General features: G+C 26.0%; 1 protein-coding gene across 1 annotated transcript; it reads right to left on the reverse strand.

The window, feature by feature from the left end:
- Nucleotides 1–18,398: 18,398 nt before the first annotated feature.
- On the reverse strand, nt 18,399–21,261 carry LOC145837933 (radial spoke head 10 homolog B-like). Its single transcript, XM_082945426.1, has one exon. The coding sequence runs from the start codon at nt 21,213–21,215 to the stop codon at nt 18,582–18,584; it is 2,634 nt and encodes an 877-aa protein (XP_082801552.1). The 5' UTR covers nt 21,216–21,261; the 3' UTR covers nt 18,399–18,581.
- Nucleotides 21,262–22,606: the final 1,345 nt, after the last annotated feature.

The following is a 22,606-nucleotide window of genomic DNA, read 5'->3' on the forward strand; positions in this document are numbered from 1 at the left end:
AAATGTTAAATTGTAATAGACAAACTGATTGAATAAATTTGTATTTTCTTCTAAAGTGAAGTTAATAGATCTAGTTGTCAAACTGCTAAATAATAAGTAAAATTATATGATCCTAAACTAGCTTTTTTGAATAAGCACAATTTAATTGAAGCATGAAATATGTTTTAATAAATCTTTGTTCATTCAAAATTAGTAATTAATTGTCAGTATTATGTAAGTTTTAAAGATACATTAAAGATTAAGACGTTTTGTGACTTGAAAATAAATAAACATACATATATTAAATAAACACTTAAAAATTTTAATATATTTCTATAAATATGTTTTTATTGTGAATGTTTTTGTTTTAAGGGATTTTGCTTTTAATATGTCTGTATTAGGCAAAATGTAGTAAATTAAGGACCAAAATTTCCTAGGTACGCACAGTCGGTTGGTTACGTACTTCTGCGCTGTGTTCAAAATGCGTACCTAGGTGGCAATCACTGTACTTATGTCATTTAAAATCAAACATTTTTGCCTAAATGTAATATTATTCTGCGAACTGTTCTAGAGTTTTTTATTAAACAAGAATGTACTTACTTTGTGATGAAATAATTCTTTTATGTTTAGTCACATATTTTACAATGCTAAATTGTTATTTGTAAGTAATCAATATTTTTTTCTTATTAAGATTTAAAATATTTGATTCTATTATCACTTAAGACTAAAAGTATTCGGTGTTACTACTTCTAAATTACTTGCAAAATGCAGACAATTAAAAGTTCAAAAGTATACATTTGAATAAAAAAGTATTTAGTTTGTTCAACTTTGTGGGAGTTAAAACAGTTTTACTAAAATTCGTTGTCAATATAAATTTATTTAACAAAAAAATAAAATAACTGTGATAAAATTCGGCACTGTGTAAACTGATATTAACTAAATAAGTTGTGAGTCATAGAAAAGTTTTTGTACTCCATTTATCTGACAGAAAATGTAAAAAAAAACTTATATACATATTTAATATGCTAAAAATTATATATAGATGCTTAACAAGTATGAGAAAGTTGTTTGAAATATTTTCATTCATTAATCAAATAGCTTTATCTTATTTTAACATTTACTGATTTAAGGTAAGTTACGATTTTTAAAATATTTTTTTATATAACATATAACACTTTTTAAGAACTTTCAATAACGTTAAACACTTTTTAATGTATAATACATGCTTAAAGATTTAACACTTAAATGCACCCTCTATAGCAGATGTTCTTACTGACAAAGTAAGTGTATTTATTATTATTGGAGTTTATTGTGCAAAGATGGACTCGGGCATTAAAACCCGAGCCGCTTAAACAATACACACGAAAAAAGAAACAAACAAATTACATTCAATGAAAATCTAAAAACAACACAGTAAATAAAATAAAAAAAATTACAAACAAATAGTCCTGTACGATAAATAATAACTTAGTATGCACATAGAACAAAACGAAATGAATTCTCATATAAAAACCTATGCATAGACTAGAAAAGATTACACATTTACAAAAATTATATAAAAACTTATAATCTGTAGGGGGAAGGCGTAAGGAAGAAAAATTGATCTTAGTGATACTAATATTTTAAAATGAATTTTTATTCGTTAATCACTGTATTTTACTTGTGTTTATATTATTTAAATCGATTTTTTTTAGTTTTAATCGAAATTGTTCCACCCTCCCACACGAAACCACATCCTACGGTAACTTATTCCACATATTTATTGTTCTGCAGAAAAAAGAATTTTGCCACTGGCTGTTATTAAAATTATATTTACATTTTTTTTAAATTATTTCCTCTCAAATTATAATTGGTCCTAGAAAAAACAAAAAACTGATTAAAAAATTCTTTATATTTACCATTAACAATTTTAAAAAGTCTTATCAAGTCAAACTGCCATCTTCTATACTCTAGAAGTCTAGAGACTCCAATCTGAGTTTCACCAATCTATCTTTGTATGAGGTATTTGAAATGTTGCATCCAATACAAACAAAACGGGTAAAATTTCTCTGCACAGACTCAATCCTAATAATGTCTTTTTTTAAAAAGGGTGACCATATTAGGGTATTGTATTCGAGTTTAGGGCGAACGTAGATTTTAAATAATTTAGTAAGAATACTAGCAGAACTGGTCTTAAAACTTTTATGTATTTGATATGATGAGTTTTGAGCAGTTTTGTATAAATAACTTATATGTTTGTTTCATTTTATATTTTCAGATATATGTATTCCCAAGTCTTTAAAAGATTTTACTGCTGGTATTTTAGTTTTATCAATTAAAAGGTTAATAGAGAAGGGTTTATTTTTATTGATGGTTAGAACTTGGCATTTTTTTGGATTTAAATCAAGTTTTCTTGTTTTTAGCCATTCTTGAATATTATCTAATGTTATTTGTAAAGAAGTTTCTGACTTGTTAAATACTTTTGCGTCATCTGCAAATAGACTTATTTCGCTTTGAATGTGAGTATTAAAAGTGATATCGTTGATGTAAATTAAAAAGAGAAGAGGACCAATGACTCCACTTTGTGGTACTCCACTGTGAATTTTTAGAGGATCTGATAATGTGTTGTTAATGAGTGCACTTTGTGTCCTACTATTTAAAAAATCGCTTAACCAATTCACTAAGTTGTCATCAAAACCATATTGAGTAATAATTTTTAATAATCTAATGTGTGACACAGAGTCAAAAGCTTTTTTGATGTCAGTATAGACCACTGTGTCTGATTCATTGTTTAAGTAAGTTATTAGCCAAGTATGTAAACATGTTAATAATTGAATTCTTGATGATCGGTGGGGAACAAAGCCAAATTGTTTTGGTATTAATAAATTAAAGTCGAAGAGGGGGTTAAATATTTTTTGGGAAAAATGTGTTCAAAAATTCGGGAAAACGTACTGGTTAAGGATATTGGCCTATAATTTAATGGGTCGTGTTTGATACCTTTTTTGTATACTGGAATTACATAAGATGTTTTCCATTGTTTAGGTATTTCTGACAATGCTAGGGAGCAATTAAAAATTAATAATAAATGAAAAACTAATGATGGAATAGCATGCTTAATAAAATAAGGTGGAGTTTTCTCTGGCGTTCTAATAATTTTATCTTTAAGATGCTTCGTCGATGTGTTAATGTCTCCAGAACTTATAATAAAACTTTTCATTTTACTACATTTTTTTTTAGGTTGCTTAAAACTTTGATAATTTTGATCTTGTTTAAATACATTTTGAAAATTTTTATTGAAGAGTGTGGCTCTTTCAAAATCTAAATTACTGTTTTGTTTTTATGGTGATCAAATAGGGGAGGCAATGAAGTAGTTAATTTAATTTTAGATTTAACGTAGCTATAAAACTTTTTTAAATTTGGGTTAGTGGATAAGGATTTTTCATATTCTAAATTGTATTTTTTAACAGCTAATTCATATTCTTTTGATTTAATTTTATAGTCTTTGGAGAATGATTTATTTTTCTTACTTTTTTTGTAAAGAATAAGTTTTTCTTTTAATAATTTTTTAATGTTAGATGGATATTTTTTGCATTTGTTATTTTTAGGGTAAGGTGGAATAAAAAGTTTAGTTGAAGTTTGAATTAAGTCGATAAATTGGTCATAAAAGTGTTGGAGATTTTTTGATTTATTAAATAATGAAGTCCAATCAATGTTTGACAAGTATTTGTTAATATTTTTAAAATCAGCCTTTTTAAAATTATATGAAACTACTTTAGAATTATGTATTTTTTGACTTTCAGTTTTAATGTTAAATGAGATCAAGTTGTGGTCACACGTGGTTGTTAATGGGAAGCTAGTTAAAAGAGATGTTACTTTATCTAAACCCAAATGGTTGCAAATTAATAAATCGAGTATGTTCCCACTTTTATGAGTTGGTTTTTCAATTACTTGAGTTAAAAAATTATCTGTGCAGAATCAAGAAAAAATTCATGGGATTCATTAAAGCTTGTATAAGGAATTCTCCAGTTAATGCTTGGCAGATTGAAATCCCCAAGAATAAAATAAGAATAGCTATTCGGTAAAAACAACTTAATCAGTTTAATTACATTTTTAACAGTTGGGGTACATTTCGCAGCCAGTGGAGGAAGGTAGATACACAAAAATCTTAGTTTAGTCTTTTTAAAAATCACATCTATACATAAATATTCAAAACCAAGGGTATTAATCAAGTTTATATCATTTTTAACACTAAAAACTTTAAAGGAATCTTTGTAGAGAACTGCAACACCTCCAACCCTACTCATCCTATCGTTTCGGACAATGTTATAATTACGAGGACAAATAACGGCATCGTTGACTTTAGGAGTCAACCAAGTTTCAGTTAAAAAAAATAAGTCAATATCTTTCATATATAAATAATTTTCTAAAATATCAACTTTATTTAAAACAGATCGTATATTAGTATAAAAAATATTTAAATTACTGTTAATATAACTATTTATAGAAGACTGATTAATTTTATCAGAACTAGCAGATAGATTAAATTTTTTATAAAAGTTTAAAACGTCTGACTTACAGTCTGTCCTATTAATCCCAGAGCTTCTGGGTTTCGAATCGAAAAAGATGATTCGTAGCTTCCACTATCTCATAGTTCTTTATCAAATATTTTATGTTGAGATTATTTTGTTCTGCTTAAACTTGTTTTCTTTTTAATTCTTCTCTTAGCTTCTTAAATTTTTTCAGTTGTTCAATGGTTCGATCTTGATTTATGTAGATTTTAACTACAAATTCATTTGTCACATACTTGGGATTTCTCAGTTTTATCAGTCTTTCTTTAGCTTTTTTGTCATTTAGTTTTACAATTATGGGTCTGATTTTTCCATCTTCAAATTTACCTATACGGTATAAGGATTTTAGTTCGTGTTTCTCGATTTCATTTTCACCTAAAACTTCTTGTAGGACTTTGAAATCTTTCTTGCAGCCATCAAGTTGAGGAACAACTTTATTTTCAGGAATATTAAATACGATTAGATTTAATCTTTTTTTCTCAATCTGTTTTTGTTCGTTATCAGCTTCTATTTTACCTTTTACAACATCAAGTTTATTGTTTATGTCGGTAAGAACTTCAACTCGCTTGTTTTTGACAATATCAGCATAAGTTGCTTCAAAACTGTTAATTTTAGTATTGATTTTGGATTAAAAGTCTTTTGGTTTCATCGTTTCCATTGCATCAACATATGTAGAAAACTTTGATTCAAATTTGGAAGAAAACTCTGTTTTGAATTCCAAAAAACTTCTTTGTAACTCTGTGACTTTTTCTTCTAAAGAAATAACTCTGTTACTAAACATCACATATTTGTCATCATTCTGAATTTCAACAATACTCTTTTCAATGCTTTTACTTTTTTCATTATACTCAGTTTTTATTCTACAAATATATCAGCCTGGAGTGAGTTGAATTCATTGTCTTTTCTACATCCAAACGCAATCAACTTTTCTTTCAACAGTTTTCCTATTTTGGAACATTCAATCAAAGCTTTGATTTCAGCTTCCATAGACATTTACTTTATTTCTTACAACAACCTTATTCAATATATTTGAAATCTATCGAAACATTGCTTTTAATATTTTTTACTAGTGTGTGAATACTTGTTTTATTTTTTTAAACAAATGTGTCACCTTTTTGAAATTTTAATGAACAGTTATCCACGTAAATTGTTGTAGAGTAAAAAGTTTTTTCCAATTTTTTAAAATACTTAACAATCAAGCTTATTAAATTCAATTTGTGTAAGCTTATTTTTAATATTGTCCTTTTTTACTCTAAATTTATTGTTTTTGGTAGTTATTTTTAGAAGGCAAAACTATTATATATCATTAACGCTCTATTCTATTAAAAGTTTACCAAACCAAGCTTTTAAAAGACACTTGTGTGTTTTAATATTAGTGCCTGTTGATTTTCTGCATACATTTGTGTGTCTAATTATTAGATATACTCTAATATATGATACAGCTGTTCTACTTCTATGCCTAGAAGTGGTAATTTTCTATCAATGTAGATTTGTATAGTAAACTAAAAGTAGGGAGTTAGTGAATTTAATATGTTTGATTTATTGCATTTTACGAGAACACGAATACATCGTATAGAGATTGAGAGTTTTCGGTAGACTTTACAAAACAGTCTCATAAATATACACTTTGAAAGCAAAAATTTTGAACTATTTGTAAATATGGTTCCTTTAAAACTTGAATAAGGTGTTCGTATCGAAAGTTGTTGACAATACGCCTCCAGTTTTTTTAGAGGAACTCAAGTATAAAGGCTTTTAATTTCTAAACTAGTAGAATATTATTAAGTCTATACCAATTTATTTTTTGAAAAAAGCTACTTATGAATAAGTAGTTTATCTACAATACTTTAAATTGCAGATGGTATAGTAACTCAATAAAGAACATTTCTTCAATAACATGTAAACTTTTATTTGAGCAGTAGTTAGTATCCTATGATAATCTATCTGTATACTTATTTTCATTTTTTCTAAAAAGCTTTGAGAAAGAATGGTCTAAGAGCTCACATGAAAGTAAAAGTGTTAAATTATTCATAGCTATTTTTAAACGTGTAAGATATTGACAGTGTTTAACAATAAACACTATTCAGTATTTAAATAAAAAAAACTGTTCAGTATTTAAAAAGCACTTGTCGAACAATATTTCTTATTTTTACTGCTTAATTGAATTGTAATAATATTTTTCTTCAAACTTTATAAAGAAAACATTCATCAAAACTTTTAAGCTGTGTATAATAAAATGTAGGTAAATATTATTCTAAGTGCTAAGGTATTCTACACTTAAAACAAAGTTTAAATTTAGGTTTAATAAGAGAATTATTGTTCATTGGTTTGCTCAATAAAAACTTTAATTTTATTATTATTAAGACGTTTAATAAAACCTTTTAAAAATTGATTTAAACGTTTATTAAGAACAGTTTTATTTTATTATAAAGTGTATATTTTAGTTCGTAAATTTCTCTATTAACTTTTTTTTCTCACACTTAACTAGTTGCAAAGCTTCTAACAAAAAATAACTAATTGTTTTGAGTAACACTTTTGAATCGTATGTAAAAAAAAAATTACCTTTCATTTTAGCTCGTTGCGAAAATAAAAAGTAGAAAACATGTTTCACCACTAATGGTACTTTAAAAAAATATTAGTTTTTATTAAACTAGTTGGTGTTTTTGTTAAATATTTGAACAGACTTTAATAATTTGTAGAAGTTTTTGAAAAATTAAAAAGCTGATTTTTATATCGAAAAGTTATTCCTATCATAGATATCAGTAATACTTTTACATCAAGTTTTTTTTTAAACTACTGATGTTATAAAATAAAACAAATCGTTGAATGAAGCAATACGAAACTTAAAAAGAATTATTTCACAAAGTTTTCGAACATAACAAAGTTATTTTTAATTACCACAATGTAAAAGGAATGTTTATAAGGAACTGTTCGGAAAATATTTGTTTTAGATACAAAGAAAATAGTTTCTCAAAGGTTACAATGAACTTATTCCCTTCTAATTAACGTTGTTTGGCAAACAAATACAAAGTATTCACCATCTGTAGAAAAAAATCAAGTCGATTTTGACTGTGATTATGAAGTTAAAAAAAAAGAGAAAATGTAAAACCGCTAAAAACTGGTGCTAGAAAAAATTGAGCTAAATATCTTTATCAATTTAGTTTGTCAAGTTTTCTCATGTTTTTTTACTTGTATTTAAAACTAAACCATCTACAAGATAATAAAAACGAAACTTTAGTGCCACAGATTTAACACGTGGTATAAACAAAAGATAACCACTAAATTTTATATATTAATGTGCAGCACACCACTACCATCTATAACAGATCAAAATTTGTTGAATGTTCAAAAAAAAAACTTTGAGTTGGCAAAAAGACAACATATGGTGATGTATTTAAAACTTAACTGTACTGAAAACTGCTGTGAAGGATTTGAATAAAGAAAAAGTTTAAAAAGTAATCAAGAGTGAAATTTTAAAAATAACGCTTCTGTTCTTGATGAAACTAGTAGAAAAAATTGTTTTAGACTTTTATTTTTTAGAACTGATATCTGTATAAGTTTACCTATTATTTATAAGTTTAAATTGATTAAAAACAATCAGAACTAAGATAAAAATAAATGTCTAATAGTAATCAGAAATAAAGAAAATACTGCTTTTTTAGAAAATGTAAAAATTTAACTAGTAAGTAATGAAAAAGTTATAGTTGATGAAGTTTCATAAGTATTAAGTATACTTCAAGTTGTAAACACTATAACATAATATAGCGTTTTTGAAAACAATCATACAAATACATTTGTTTCACTATGCTTCGTTGCGGGTTTTCATCAATGTACTGTACAAGAAATAGATTAACATAAGTTGGTATAATAATATGCACAATTCCTAAACATTTTTAATAAAACTTTTGTGGTTTGTTTACTTGCATTCTGTTATAAATAAGATAACAATGACAACATTAAGTAAATATTTTATATATTTTTTTAATATTACGTAATAATAAGAAAAGTATTTAGCATATTTACTTAGTAGGTTGACGGATGTTGATGTTCAACCATAGAAATTTTTTAGCGATTATAAAATTTAAGTAAACACTTATTTAAATACTGTTTAGAGTAATTAAGGAAAGAAATAAAAGTTTTTATTTCACTTGCTTTAAAAAAGTCTAATATATATTCTAATATAGACAATTACATATATAGTATATAATACAATGGTTAAGTAGTTAGTTGTACTTGATATAATAGATACGCTAGTGATAATTGATAACTAACTTTACCCTAATAATAATAAGCAAATTATTTCTTTTGTTTTCAAATGATAAAATTCTATAAAACGATCTTATCTCTTAATGCTTTTTTCCTCAACATAAACAGTGTTTCGATAATTATAAATAAGAAATTTACAATTCAAAGTTTCAATTTTACTTATAACTTAAAACAAGTTATCATCAGGTAGCTGTTAACTATAACTTAACTTGTTGCATGAGTCAGTAGCATTAAATGTATATTACTCGTATCTTCAAAACATATGGTACATAGTTTATTATACAGTAATAAAAAAAATTCAAAAAACTTTATTGTCTACAAATGGAAAATGTTTTTTAGTGTTGTTCAAAGGCACAGTATACATCAAGTACACAGAACCACTTTATTGATAAGTATGTCGAGTTTGAAATTGTTCAGTATTAATATTTAATAAAATTAGTATTATCTTGCAAAGATTTAATGTGAAAAAGTTTATGACATTGAATAAAACTGCATTTATAAGTATTGATACAGATAGTTTTAATGTTTTATATATTTACTTACTAAAGATGTTTAATAATAAAAAAAAAGTGAGACAAGTTTTTTGAAGTATGATAAAAACAATATTTTAAAGTACTTAATTTAAAAAGCAGTGTTAACTTTATACTTTTTTACAAAACATATTTATTGAGCAAACTAAGTTTTGTTGAAAGATCTCGTCAGTACATTAAATAAATAACTATGTAAAATTATATAGAAGCAATTGAAAATAAAATGTTAGTTGAGCAATTCTTTAATACTTTAATCAAAAGCAAAAAATACACACTAAACATCTAATACTTTATAAAGGTGTAGATATCGATATTTTTTATTGATTAAAAATTACCTATGTCAAAACAAACTATATATTTTTGGTAGTATAAATGGATTTTTTTATTGGCTGAATTTTGGTAGAAATGTATGCTAAGAGGTTTTAATTGTTTGTTAGTATATTAAAATTAAGTAAACTACAGTTTTTAAAGAAATATATTTAGAAAAACTTAGAATTAATCTTTTTAAACTTGCATACTCACGACTTAAATATAATTAATCAGCTTCAGGAGCATATACTAGGTGACATAGTTTAAAAAAAATATGCTAAAAGTTTGCTTAAAAATTTAATACCTTCGTGTTGCTTTATAAATTGAATTCAAAATTATATTTTAGTTTACATGCAAAAAAAAAAACGCTTAAAAGTAATAAAACCTTATAAACAGTGCTTTTTATCAATATTAATCATCTTTGAAGTTTGAAGAACTCAAGACACTTTAGATAAATCCAACATGCGATATAGCTTAACAGAGCTTTATAGAGCGAGATTATATCATTTTTACTTTGAGAACTGTAGTACATTTGGTATGACTGAAGTAGTTTTACGGTTTATATTTTATTTTTAAAGTAAATTCAGTCAGTTTAAACAATTTAAACACATTTGAAATACTTTTAAAATTCTTATTTTTTATGAATTCGTATTTAATTTTAAGATACGTAAAGTTAAAGGTCGGAACGTATTCTTTTTTTTATTTCATAAAAATTCGAAGTAATTGCATGAGAAGCTATGCGTTAGAAAAGCTGCTGTATCTAACTTTATTTAAAGTTTGTTAGGTAATAAGAGCTTATTGATTTTTATGAAAGTTTGTAATTCAAGATTTTTTTTTTATTTTAAACTGTAACTATATTTTAGTACTAAACTACATTAATTAAACCCATTTATTTTCTTAGCATATAATTTTTGCAACAAAGTTAAAAAAAAAATTCCGAAAAAAGTTGCCAAAAAAAAAAAAAATTTTCCAGACCAAATAAAGTTTCAGGAACAGTCATAAAAAACATAAATAAAATAAAGACAATGAAAACTATAAATCTGGAACAAAAATTCGGTTCAGTAAATGATCATAACAATAAAACGAATACGATTCGAAAACACAAAATTTACATATTAAAGCCTACTGATCAATGAATTCAGACTAAAACAAACCTATTTTCCTTTTATGAAACTTATTACTAATTTGCATTATATAGCAAGTAATTGTTAATTGTTTAAGATATGTGAACACGATTAAAATTAAACGGTAAATATAAGATTTTGTAACAATTTCATCAACTATGCTGAACGAAGTTATGAAAACAGTCCAAATATATTGAGCGTATAAAATACAAACTAAATAAAGAAAAAAAAAAGTGTGATTATTGAAAGTTTTTTTTATCAAAGTTAAACATAGTTTAAATAAAAACATAAAATTTCAATGTATCAATAAGCTGATCTCAGTTAGTATCTTAAATAAGTGACTACTGAATACAAATAAGTTACTACTCTTCTCTCGCAAACTATGAATGAAATAAATTTAAAAATAGATGATTGGTTCACAGAGTTTTTAAAGTACACAGAAAATTACTAAAAAGATTAAAATATGAATATACTGTAGTCTAGATTGGAGTTTTTCGAAACTTACTGTGCACTGGTGCAAACTTTTAATATTAACTTATGTTCTAGTATAAAAATAACTTTTATAATATTTTAGATGCATTTGTTACTGAACAGCATACTAAAACTATATACGCAAAAAAAAAATTAAATAAATTGAAAACAAAAACAATACTTCTACGAAAATACATAAAATATAAATTTGTGTTTTGAAAGTTTTACCTTTAAAGAAAAAAATATTACAAGTGAGCTTTTTGAAACATATCGATGTATATGTCGTAGAATAAGTTCAAAGTTTAAAAAGGATGATGAAACTGAATGACTTACTCAAATTTGTGTTTGATCAGAAGTCAGATATAGAACGAGCTTTAGACTCTGAAAGTTTTATACATTTTTGCAAATTGAAGACTTATAATTTTTATAAATAATAATGAGTGTGCCAGGTAACACATATTTTCTCACCAATTTTTCAATTGACAATGCTGTATCGGAGTTCCTGTAGTAAACGACGATTGCTTCCTGACCTGATTTCTCACGTTGACAGCAGCAAACAACCTGTACTTTATTATTATCCTATCTCTCTGAAATCTTTGTTAACTTCAAACTGAATGTCGTAAACGTCCACTGTTTCGCCGGAACCTCCGATCTTGTTGTTTCAAAGTGCTCGCGCACATACTTAATTAAAAAAATTGTTTGTTAAAAAAATGGTTAGCCGAAGAACAAAGTTAACAAAGTAAGACAAAGTTAATATATTTACGAAGAGATTCACACAGTATAGCCATACGTTTTGCCATACCTTTTACTCTTAACATCAACTATGTTTAATTTTATATTTTGAACAAATATTTCTAACTGTTTACCTTAATACCGTACTAGTAAGTCATAAACATGAGAATTATTAAAAGTGTATTTGAACCTTTATTCATTGTCTTTTAACTGTAATTTATAATTTTAATCGTAACATATCTACCCTGTTGCTTGACTCACTCCCTTTGTACTAAAACGTTTTTAAATTTTAAATCTCTTAAATCTTATTAGTTTTTGTTAGATTTCAACTTCTTTCCTGTTAAATGGTATCTACAATTACTAGTCCTAATAAAACTAGAAAGTATAATCACAGTTTAGTGAGACATCTTGTGCGAAAATAACACTCGATAAAACTAGAATTAATTTGTAAAAAATAACTCTCCGTGCAGTTATGATTTGTTCTCATATGTAATTAAAAATTTTACTAAGTGATTAAATGTTTGAACAATTAGAAGTAAAAACATTTTATAAGAAATGTAATAAAAATAGGTTTGACTAACTGTTACAAAATTGACTACACTTTTATTTTTAATCTTTGGAACATAAAAATATTTAAATTGATTGCAAGATTTATGAGTTTTTTTCTACAGTGTGAACTTAAGACTATAATGACAATATATAAACCTAAGTCTTTAAATTTTGTCATAATTCAAAATCTTTTTCTAAGTGTTATTTTTGTTGTTAATTGAGTTTAAGAATATTTTCAGTTTTTGTGCAACTGTGACTGAAATATTTAAGGTCTCAAGAATTTTGCATAAGTAGGTTTTATTCTATTAAATTTTAGCCATTCCCTTAAGGAAATTTAAGGCTGTTATTTTTGTAAAGTCTCATAAGAACGTATCTTTAAATATTGTATACCTGCCTGATACCTCTACAACTAAACATTTTGTAAAACCTCACCTCGCAACATTTTTTCCATCATTCAAGCATACTTGCTTAGGTTAACTTACTCATTTTGCAAGCTTTTTTGTATACAAACTCTTTTTTGGCCAACTCAAATCTATATAACAGCAAATGTGTAATAAATTTCAAAGATAATAGGCAGCAGTTTACTAAGTAAAAAAAACAAATAAGGGCAAATTTAATTAATTTAAAAAAAAAACTCGAACTAGCCTCTACTTCATTAGTTTTTTTTTAATCAAAAAGAACGTAGCAGGTTGTATTTTAGACTTTCACAAATAGCTTCAAAAAAAAAAAAGACATGTTAAACAGTTATTTGGATGTAATTCACAAATAACAAAAAATTTTGTGAACCGTAAAATAGATTCAACGCAAACTACTTTTTACAAGTGCACTTTTTGAGAAATACTAGTACAAATACTAACTTATACTTTTAAACAAACTTTTTTCCATAAAAAAAAAGTAATATTAAGTAATAGTATTATATGTTTCGGTTTTTAGAAAACAAATAAAGTAATTAATAGTATAATAAGTAGTTTATGTTTAAGTTTAATTTAACACTTTTAAAAATTACGACAAAACTTTTAACAAGAACAGGTATCAAGACAATTAAAACTATGCAACAAAAACACAAAGATTCAATCAAGCAAATTAAAAACTCAGTCTTATTGGCACTCTTAGAAAATGTAGTTTTAGTTTGCCCTTTGTATTGATTAAATTTATGTCTTGTGAGGTCTTATTTAAATTCTTTTTTTTTTTGTTAAAATGAGAGTAAAATTTACCGTAGTTTTCAAAGATTTAGATACTTAACGACTTTTTAAATTTTGTACTTTTAAATATCAGTAAGGTTTCGTATAGTGTTCTTGTTGTTCTGTTCTACGTAAAAACCAGTTAAAGAATTTATGTTTTAAAACAAAATCATAAAAAATCATCTTCAAAAGAATTATAGAAAAAGATAATAAACAAGTCAAAAACTGGAAGACATTAGATTTCATCTTAGATTTTGTTTTTCTTTCTTAACTTCTTGATAAAGCAGATAATAAGTCTGAGAATTCTTTCAACCAAATTAAAAAAAAAATATTATACAGTAACAAAGAATGATAAGATGAAGCAAAAAGCGATGAAAATGGATAGTAAAAGTATTCCATATGAACTGTTATTTAACAGCTTATGCATTTATAATAAGTTGATAATAAAGGATTCTTTAGATCTTAACTTATGTTTTTTAGCTAAGAAGACATACATTTTTAAATGTACTCATGCTTTTGTAGTATGTACTTATATTTTTGATAACAAAACGTTTAGGTATTTATAAAAAAAATTTTAGTACATAAGGATGTAATCCTTAATGAACTAAATTTAGTTTGATAAAATAATGCTTTTAAATCAGTTTGCAAAACACGGATCGTCTCATATGATTTAAAATATCACGGTTTACATTCATCACGTTACAGCTTGTCATAATTTATGAATTCCAAAGCATACCAAGTTAATCAATTTTAAACTTTTTTTTCACATAATGGTGCTTAGATTTGTTTTTATAAGTAGATAACTCAACTTTTTTTTATCGTTTATAATATTTAAGTGCTAAAAAGCTTTCTAAAGTACTACCACTAAATTTAGTTATAAGGTCGAAGTTAAAGCACCTTTATGTTAGTTAAGCTAGAGATAATTTTATTAAATTAAAACGGCTTTGATAAGACTCAGACAGAAAAGTTTTGGAGAAAAAACATTTTTCTGATGTTTTAAAATGTTTATAAAAGATGATTATAAGTCTTGATTACTTTTGTTACTTAATGGTTAGTGTGTCACTATTATTTTCCATGAAAAAAAAATATTAATAAAGAAAACAAAAACTTACATATGTAGTTGTACAGATTAGACGAAGTCAATAAGAAAATATGAACTTACATCTTTTATACAAATACTTTAGTTCAAAAAGATAAATAGGTTATTTATAACTTAAAATTCAGTTTTGATAAGTTATTACAAGCTTTTTGATAAGCTCTTAATTCGTTCGTGCAATATATGTTTTGCAAATCTTAATAGATATAGTAAAAACTGTTTGTTCTTTATAAACATAAAAAGTTATTAAACAAACTCAAATTAAATCTTCAAAGGCTCTGTACATTCATAGGCTCAATTTTTCATAAACCTTTCGTTGTTTAAAATTACTAATTTAGATAAAGCATCGGCAAAATTCAGCAATTGAAATGTTGTAAAAAACTTGAAGTTGCATACGACTTTGCTTTTATTTTCAGTAAATCCAGTAGCTTTTTCATAGTATTTGAAATATTTCTTGGTTCGAATAAAATTTTAAGTATAAGTACACGTTACAAACTGTTTTATTTGCTTTACAAGCCCTCATTATTTTAAAGCTATATTTTTTTTTGAAAAACAAAACCGTCTTTAAAATTTTGTTAGCTAACACAAAATATTTTAGATTCCTTCAAAATTTTCATTGAAATTAATTTAACAGTTTTCATTAAAATATTTTATTATTTTTTTCCTTTAATGGATGTATCGATATAAAAACAATACTTACTGGATATAAGTAATGAATAACTAAGCTGTAAATAACTAGCTTTTATATAATGTTTATTAGAAATATTTTTTCAGTTTTAATTTAATTTCAGTTTAACCTGCTCTACCTTAATTCTAAAGGCTATATTTAGAGTTAAACAATCTAAGTATATTAATCAGTTATTGGTAATATGTAGTAACATTAGTATGAGTTTTTAACTTTTCTTTCAAAATTATTGTAAAAGACATTCGATTTCTAATAAATGTAAAAAATTTAACATATTTAAAGATGTTAGACTGGAGATCAAGTCTTATTCTTGAAACACAAAACTTACCAATTTAAAAAGTGATTTAGTATAATATTAAAAAAAAAAATTAAGTTAAAATTATAATCCATTAAATCTTATCAATGAGGTGAAAAAAAGGATGGTAATCGCATAATTAGAAAGTTGCATAAAAGTTTTTCTGTTTAATATCTAGAGCATGGGTCGACTAACTGCGGCCCATGAGATATTTTTCAGCAAAAAACATACTTTTTTAAAGCAATAGAAAAAAAATTGTGGTGAAAACTTACAATTAAGCTCTTATCTAAGCTATAACTGATTACTAGCGCTTTTTTAAAGCTTATTTCATCATATTTTTGGTTTAAAATAGTATTTTCGGATAGATAATTGCAATTATTTTATAAAAACTGCGGCCCGCGAAGGCTTTTTTCTACACAGTGCGGCCCGCGAGAATTTTTTCTGAGAAAATTGGCCAGCGACTTATAAAATGCTGCCGACCCCTGACCTAGAGTAATATTATTATAACTACTGCGTAGATCATAGAATTATAGTTTTTTTTTTTTTTCTAATACTTTTTTCAGTAGTAAAGTATGTTTATAATCTATATTAACTATTTTCGAACAAAGGTCGGCAAACTACAGTCCGTGAGCCGGCCTTTTACATTTTTAAGTATAAAAAGTAGTGCTAAACTATATTTTCTATAGTAAACTTTTACAAATTTCGCTCTTAAATTAATTACAACTAAACATATACTTTTAGTAGAACTATTATAAATTTCAACGGCCAGAGAAACACTTTTTTATAAAAAATCCTATCTGCAATACCTTTGTCTAGTAAATTTGGTCCGTAGCTTATAAAAGGTCACTGTCCCTTATATAGACTGTAAAAAATAAACATAACACAGACACGATGTTTTAAAAATTTATTAAACATAATTTTTGAACTTATAAATTATTCTTAAAATTTTAGCAAAATGTTTTTGCAATAAATAGATCTGTTTGATTAAAATTATAAATTTGCAATAAAAGGCCTGAATGGCAGTTAAATGACCTAAAAAGTACAATATATTACTTTAATGCAATGAATGCAAACAATGTCTTTTAAAAAAACTAAAATTTTTCAACGAGTGTTTTGAATCTATAAACTATTTACAGCTACAGTGGCATAGCTTCCAAGATGAGCAGCACGGGTTAATTTCTGATGATTTCTCCAATTTGGAAATAGAATTTTGGTAAAAAAGTTTTGCACTTGTTTTCCCCAAACATTGAAATCGTTTAAAGTGTTCGTGTTCTTATAGTTGTAGAACTCAGACTCATTTAATCCTGGTAAAACGTCATTAGACAAATTTTTGTTATGGTGCATAAGTTTAACATTGTCGAAACCGTAACAGAGAGCACACCCAATTAGCGCTTCAAAAAATTCTAAAAAGGTCATTTCCAATTCCATATTACAATTTTCGACGTTGTCAGAACTAACTAAAGGATCATCGAAAGCGAGTATTTTTAATATTGTTTTAATTGACAAATGTTTGCTTAAAATTTCAAAGTCACGAAGCATGAAAAGAAATTGTCGCATTTTAGGGAGGTTTTTATTAGAATAAGTAGCACATAAATACTGATAAACACGCCAAGAATTTTCCATATATAACAAAGCTTTTGTTGCTTTTTTGTTGTCGTTCAAAAATTGTCCGCTAATAACAAATGAGTAGTTCATTAAATGATCATCTAAAAACCGTTGCAAACATTTTGAAAGTACTATGTTTTCAAATTTTGAATTTAAAAAACAGTCTTTGTACAAACTGTAACTGATAGCAACACAACACTGAAGAAAGCCAGAGAACTTAAACTTATCAGTAGGATTGTGAATGTCTTTAAACTCAAAGACTATAGAAGTAAAGTTATCAATATTTGCAAGATTGTGCCCACTTTGGTGATGAACCTTAGTGTCTTTAAAGAATCTCCACAACTGAAATCTAGTCATTGATGAAGTTTTTTCATCATATTCAAACTTTTTTGGACTCCCAACTTTACAGTAAAACTTGAATATCTTTCTAAATAATACTATATTTCTAAGAATGGCAAAAGTAACTTGTTTAAGTTCGTTATTTTGGTTATGTTTAGGAAATTTTTCTAACAGTTTGTTTATTTCTAATGTTAAGTTAGGACCTAATACATTTCCACTACCGTCTTTTGTTACTTTTATTTTAACTAACTTTTCCATAGCTTTAATTCCAACCGTTATGTAGTTTAAACTCTGTATATAACATTTATATTCAATATATTTATAACTGGTTAACTGTAATAAATTTTTAAGTATTATTACTACTTTAGAATATGAATATGTTAGTTTTCAATTTATAAAACTACGAATAAAGTATGTATTAAAAATTGCAAGTACTTGAAATTTGGTCCTTAAAACCACTGAAATAAAGAAAAATATTGCCAATGACACTGTTATATACAATTTTGCATAATTTCACTACAACCATTTACAGTTTTTTAAAGTTTTCTACAGACTAGCTGTATAAATAAAAGAAAATAAAAACATAACATTAACTTTTCAAAAAAAAAAAACTTAAAAATGTTTAGTTATTTTAATGACGAGGTTAAACTTTTTATTTATAAAGTATTTTTATTATTGTATTTAAATCGTCTACTAAGTTTGTAACACAAATTCTAGCATTAATGTGCTTATAACCTTAAAAATATTTTGGTGAAATATTTCTGAGAATTATAAGTTAACATTTTTTTATGATACATTACGTATAGAAAAGAAAGAACTTAAAAAAAAGTGAAGTACACAATCACAGCTTTATTGTTAAATTACTTAAGTATTTATTCATCTATTTTTTTTCTTCTTATTTACTAATGCTTTTTTATCTTTTTTTATTATGATTGATCCTGCTTTAGAATCTTCTTTGACATGTGGAAGTTCGTCAGGGTGAGCAGAAGCTTTGTTTTGGTTAGGGCTAGTAGGTTGATCTTTTACTCCAGGGTTTGAAGTTATTGAAAAATCACCATCATCTACTTTTTTGTACAAACTAAGTAAACTACTATTAAGTTGTGTTTCATTTAAAACATTTTCTTCTAGCTTTTTATCGTATATTTTTTTCTCATCTAATTTTCTATAAGATAGCACCTTTTCTTTTAAAGTTTGTAGATTATCCCAACGTGGAAAAAATATTTCTTCGAAAAAAAAATTTAGTTTACTACACCATTCTTTAAAACTTTGTTGTTCAGGTGAAAGTTCAACTAACTCATTTGATTTATCAGACTCATTGACATCTTTAACAGTAACATTTTCAATTTCTTCATTTAAGAAGTGTTCAGATAGAGTCTGTAAGAACTCACCAGTTCCACAAGTAGGCGCTGCTCCTAAATGAGCTTCAAAATTGCTTTGTGTATTTTGATTACTTCCTATCGAATTCTGTTCAAAATTATCTACAGAAGATTTTTCAGTTTTATTGTCTATTTGTTTTGAACAATTCAGATCTACTTTTGATGGTATATTTAAATATTCGTTTGCACAACCAATTAAGGCTTCAAAAAACTCTAAAAATGTTATTTCCATGTCAAAACTAAAACTATTTTCACTTACTATAGTAGAGTCATCAGCTGACAAAACTTTTATAATTGTATCAATGGTTAATTGTTTACCAACAATTTTTAGGTCTTTAAACAAATAAAGAAATTGTCTTAGAGTAACAAAGTGATCATACGGAGACTTAGATCTTTTTTTACATAGACAGTGGTAAATTTTCCAAGACTTTTCCATATAACTAAATCCTACTACTGCATATTGCGGATCAAACAAAAAGTTTCCATTTATTTTGCATGCATTCTTAAATACATAATCACACAATATTTTACTAAAGCAAGATGAAAATTCAGACATCTTGTCTACTTTACATACACTAGCATTTGTATTTTTAAATATCATGTAACACAAAATTACTACATTGTTTAAAAATTCACGAAGTAAAATTTTTTCCATTGGATTATGAATATCTGTATTGTTGCTGTTATGTGAAAGAAGACAATCCATACTAATAAGCGAAAACAGTTGATGATGAATTTTACAATCTTTTACAAAACGCCAAAACTGCAGCTTTGTCATAACAAAGGTATTGTCAAGAGACCCATCATGTCCTAGACCGCTGTAAAAACTATAAACCCTTCTAAGAACAGACACATTTCTCAAAACTAAGTAAGACAATTGCTGAACAACATCATTGTGTTCGTCTTGTTTAAAGTCTTTTAAAACAAAAGTAAGATCAAGTGAAACTCCTTGTCCAAACATACTTTTGTTTAAAACTTCTAAATTCAAGCATGTGTTTTCATTTGCAAGTGGAGTTCTTGCTCTAACTCCGGCTGAGTCTGGTGAAACTGTTCCATCTGCAGCATATTCAGGATGATCTACCATGTGATCATTCTCAAACAGACCTTCAAAAACTCTTCCATTTTTGAAAATAAACTTACCCCAACCTTGTTTTTTGTTTCTATACCAGTTTCCACTGTAAACAGCACCACTGGCAAAATAAAACTTACCATCTCCTTGTCTAAAACTGTTACAAAATTCTCCAATGTACTCATTTCTCATCAAATATTGAGTACCAGGTACTCTTTGCAGAAACCAGGTATGCGAACCAAAACCATGCTGAATTCCATCTTTCCACATACCAGAATACGTTTCATTAGATGTTATCCAACGCATAGTTCCTTCTCCATGACGCTTATCATGCATCCACTCGCCTTCATACTCATTTCCACTCTTATACCTTCGTATTCCCCAACCTTGACGAACATTATCAACCCAGTCACCTTTGTACCAGGAATCATCACTAAAGTTCATAATAGCTTTACCATGTCTACTTCCATTTTTCCATTCACCTGAATATGAAATACCATGGCTTGTTTTAAAAATACCAACACCATGCCTAATACCATCAACTACATCACCTTCATAAAAACTATCATCAGCCCATTGGTAACGCCCATACCCTTTTATTTTGTTACAAACAAAGTCACCTTCAAACTGAGTACCATTAGTCCACTTATACAAGCCTCTGCCATGCATAACACCATTAGAGAAAGTACCTTCATAAGTATTTCCATCAATAAAAACAGCCTTTCCATAACCACTAAACTCATCCATAACACCACGCTCTCCATCATAACTTGCAATTATAGTACAAGCAAGATGTGGTGGAGATTCTGAGAAGTATGATGGTATATGCTTTGATACTTCTTCCTCTGCTAGTTCATCACACCTGTTAAGATCTGATATTTGCTCAAGTTCTGTAATTGCAGCGTCAGCAGCTGTATTATTTGATTCTAACTCTATGCGATCTTCTTCACTTACCACATAGTTTTTTTGAGGTTTGTTTGCATCATTTACATCTTTATTTTTAGTACTAACATTTGCCTTTGAAACTGTTTTTTTAGACAAGCCCTTTCTATTTCCTTTTGTCATCTTCAATAGATGACAACTACCTTAGAAACTACATAAACTTACTTGAAAAACCTAAAAAATTTCAGTAAAGTTAAAAATAAATAGGCAAGAAGGTTTTAAAACTAAGTTAGTAAGGTAGTTTTATTAATTATTTTATTTCCTAGTAGGTAGGTCTTTAAGTTTGCAACTTACTATTATCAAATTTTAATTTTTTTTTTAGATTATTTACTTTTGCTTGTTTTTAAAATATTTTCCAGATGTGTGCTGTAGTTTTATCTGTGTTGTATTTGCATGTATACAACACTTTACTTAGTAAGAAAAATTATGTTTAGTTAAACATATAGTAGAAAAATTAATGCCTTATATTAAATATTATATGACTAAACTACTAAAGTAAAAATATTATAACAATAAATCTAGTATATATATATATATATATAAAGTAAGGTATTAATGTTGAATAAGAGCAAGTAGAGTCTGATAAAGAATACTAAGGGCAAAGGTAAAACCTCTTTATTTTTTACAAAAATTAACATTGGTTCCTAAAATCTTATTTATTTTATATCACATATAATACTTTTATTTAATTATTGAGATACAATCATTTTTGTAAAAATTTCATAATTTTTTTTTAAATTTAAATTAATTAAATTTCTTTTAAAGTATCTATAATTTTTTGCGAGGTAGCCACTCTTGAATAAAAAATTGTACTGAGTAACCTGAGTTTTTTTCCATCTGGATTTTTTTTTTAACTTTTCAAAAATAAAAAACAATTTTTTTAACAAAATTGATTAAAAAAAAACTAAACATTGAAAAAAAAATAACTAAATCTCATTTAAAATATAGCAAAATATGTCCTGAGATTATTAAAAATTTTAAAACTATCCTGAGTTTTTCATAATAAAACAAAAGTATCCTGAGTCAGCCTGAGTTTAAAAATAAGATTTTAAAAATTGTGAGTTATCCTGAGTGTGAGGCAACCTTGTTTTAGAGCTAGAGACCTCAAATTTTTATGAATATTCCTTAAATACTTTAGATACTACAAGTTGGAATTTTTAAAATATTGAAAACAAAAGTTTTACACAAAAAAGAAAGAGTAGTTTTTAAAAAAGTTAAAATACTTTTTATTCAAAAAAAAAAAGTGTTTAGAGTAAATGTTTTAAATATTAGTAAAAGATTAACTATAAATTAAAAAAAAAAGATTGGTTAAAAAATAAAATAATAAAAAGATTTATTTTCAGTAAAATAAACTTTTTAGCCTTCAATAAGGAATTTATAGAACTCATTGATAGAATATATATTTATAGAATTTAAAAGCTAATTTTGATTTTTGTTCCTATAAAAATTTCAAAAAAAAACGTAGGGAAAAACATGGAACAATATCAAAAATGCTAGATGGTGTTAGAGAATTA

The sequence above is a fragment of the Thalia democratica genome, chromosome 6 (genome assembly GCF_965202585.1).
Source record: "Thalia democratica chromosome 6, ktThaDemo2.hap1.1, whole genome shotgun sequence".
In the NCBI taxonomy this organism is placed as follows: domain Eukaryota; kingdom Metazoa; phylum Chordata; class Thaliacea; order Salpida; family Salpidae; genus Thalia; species Thalia democratica.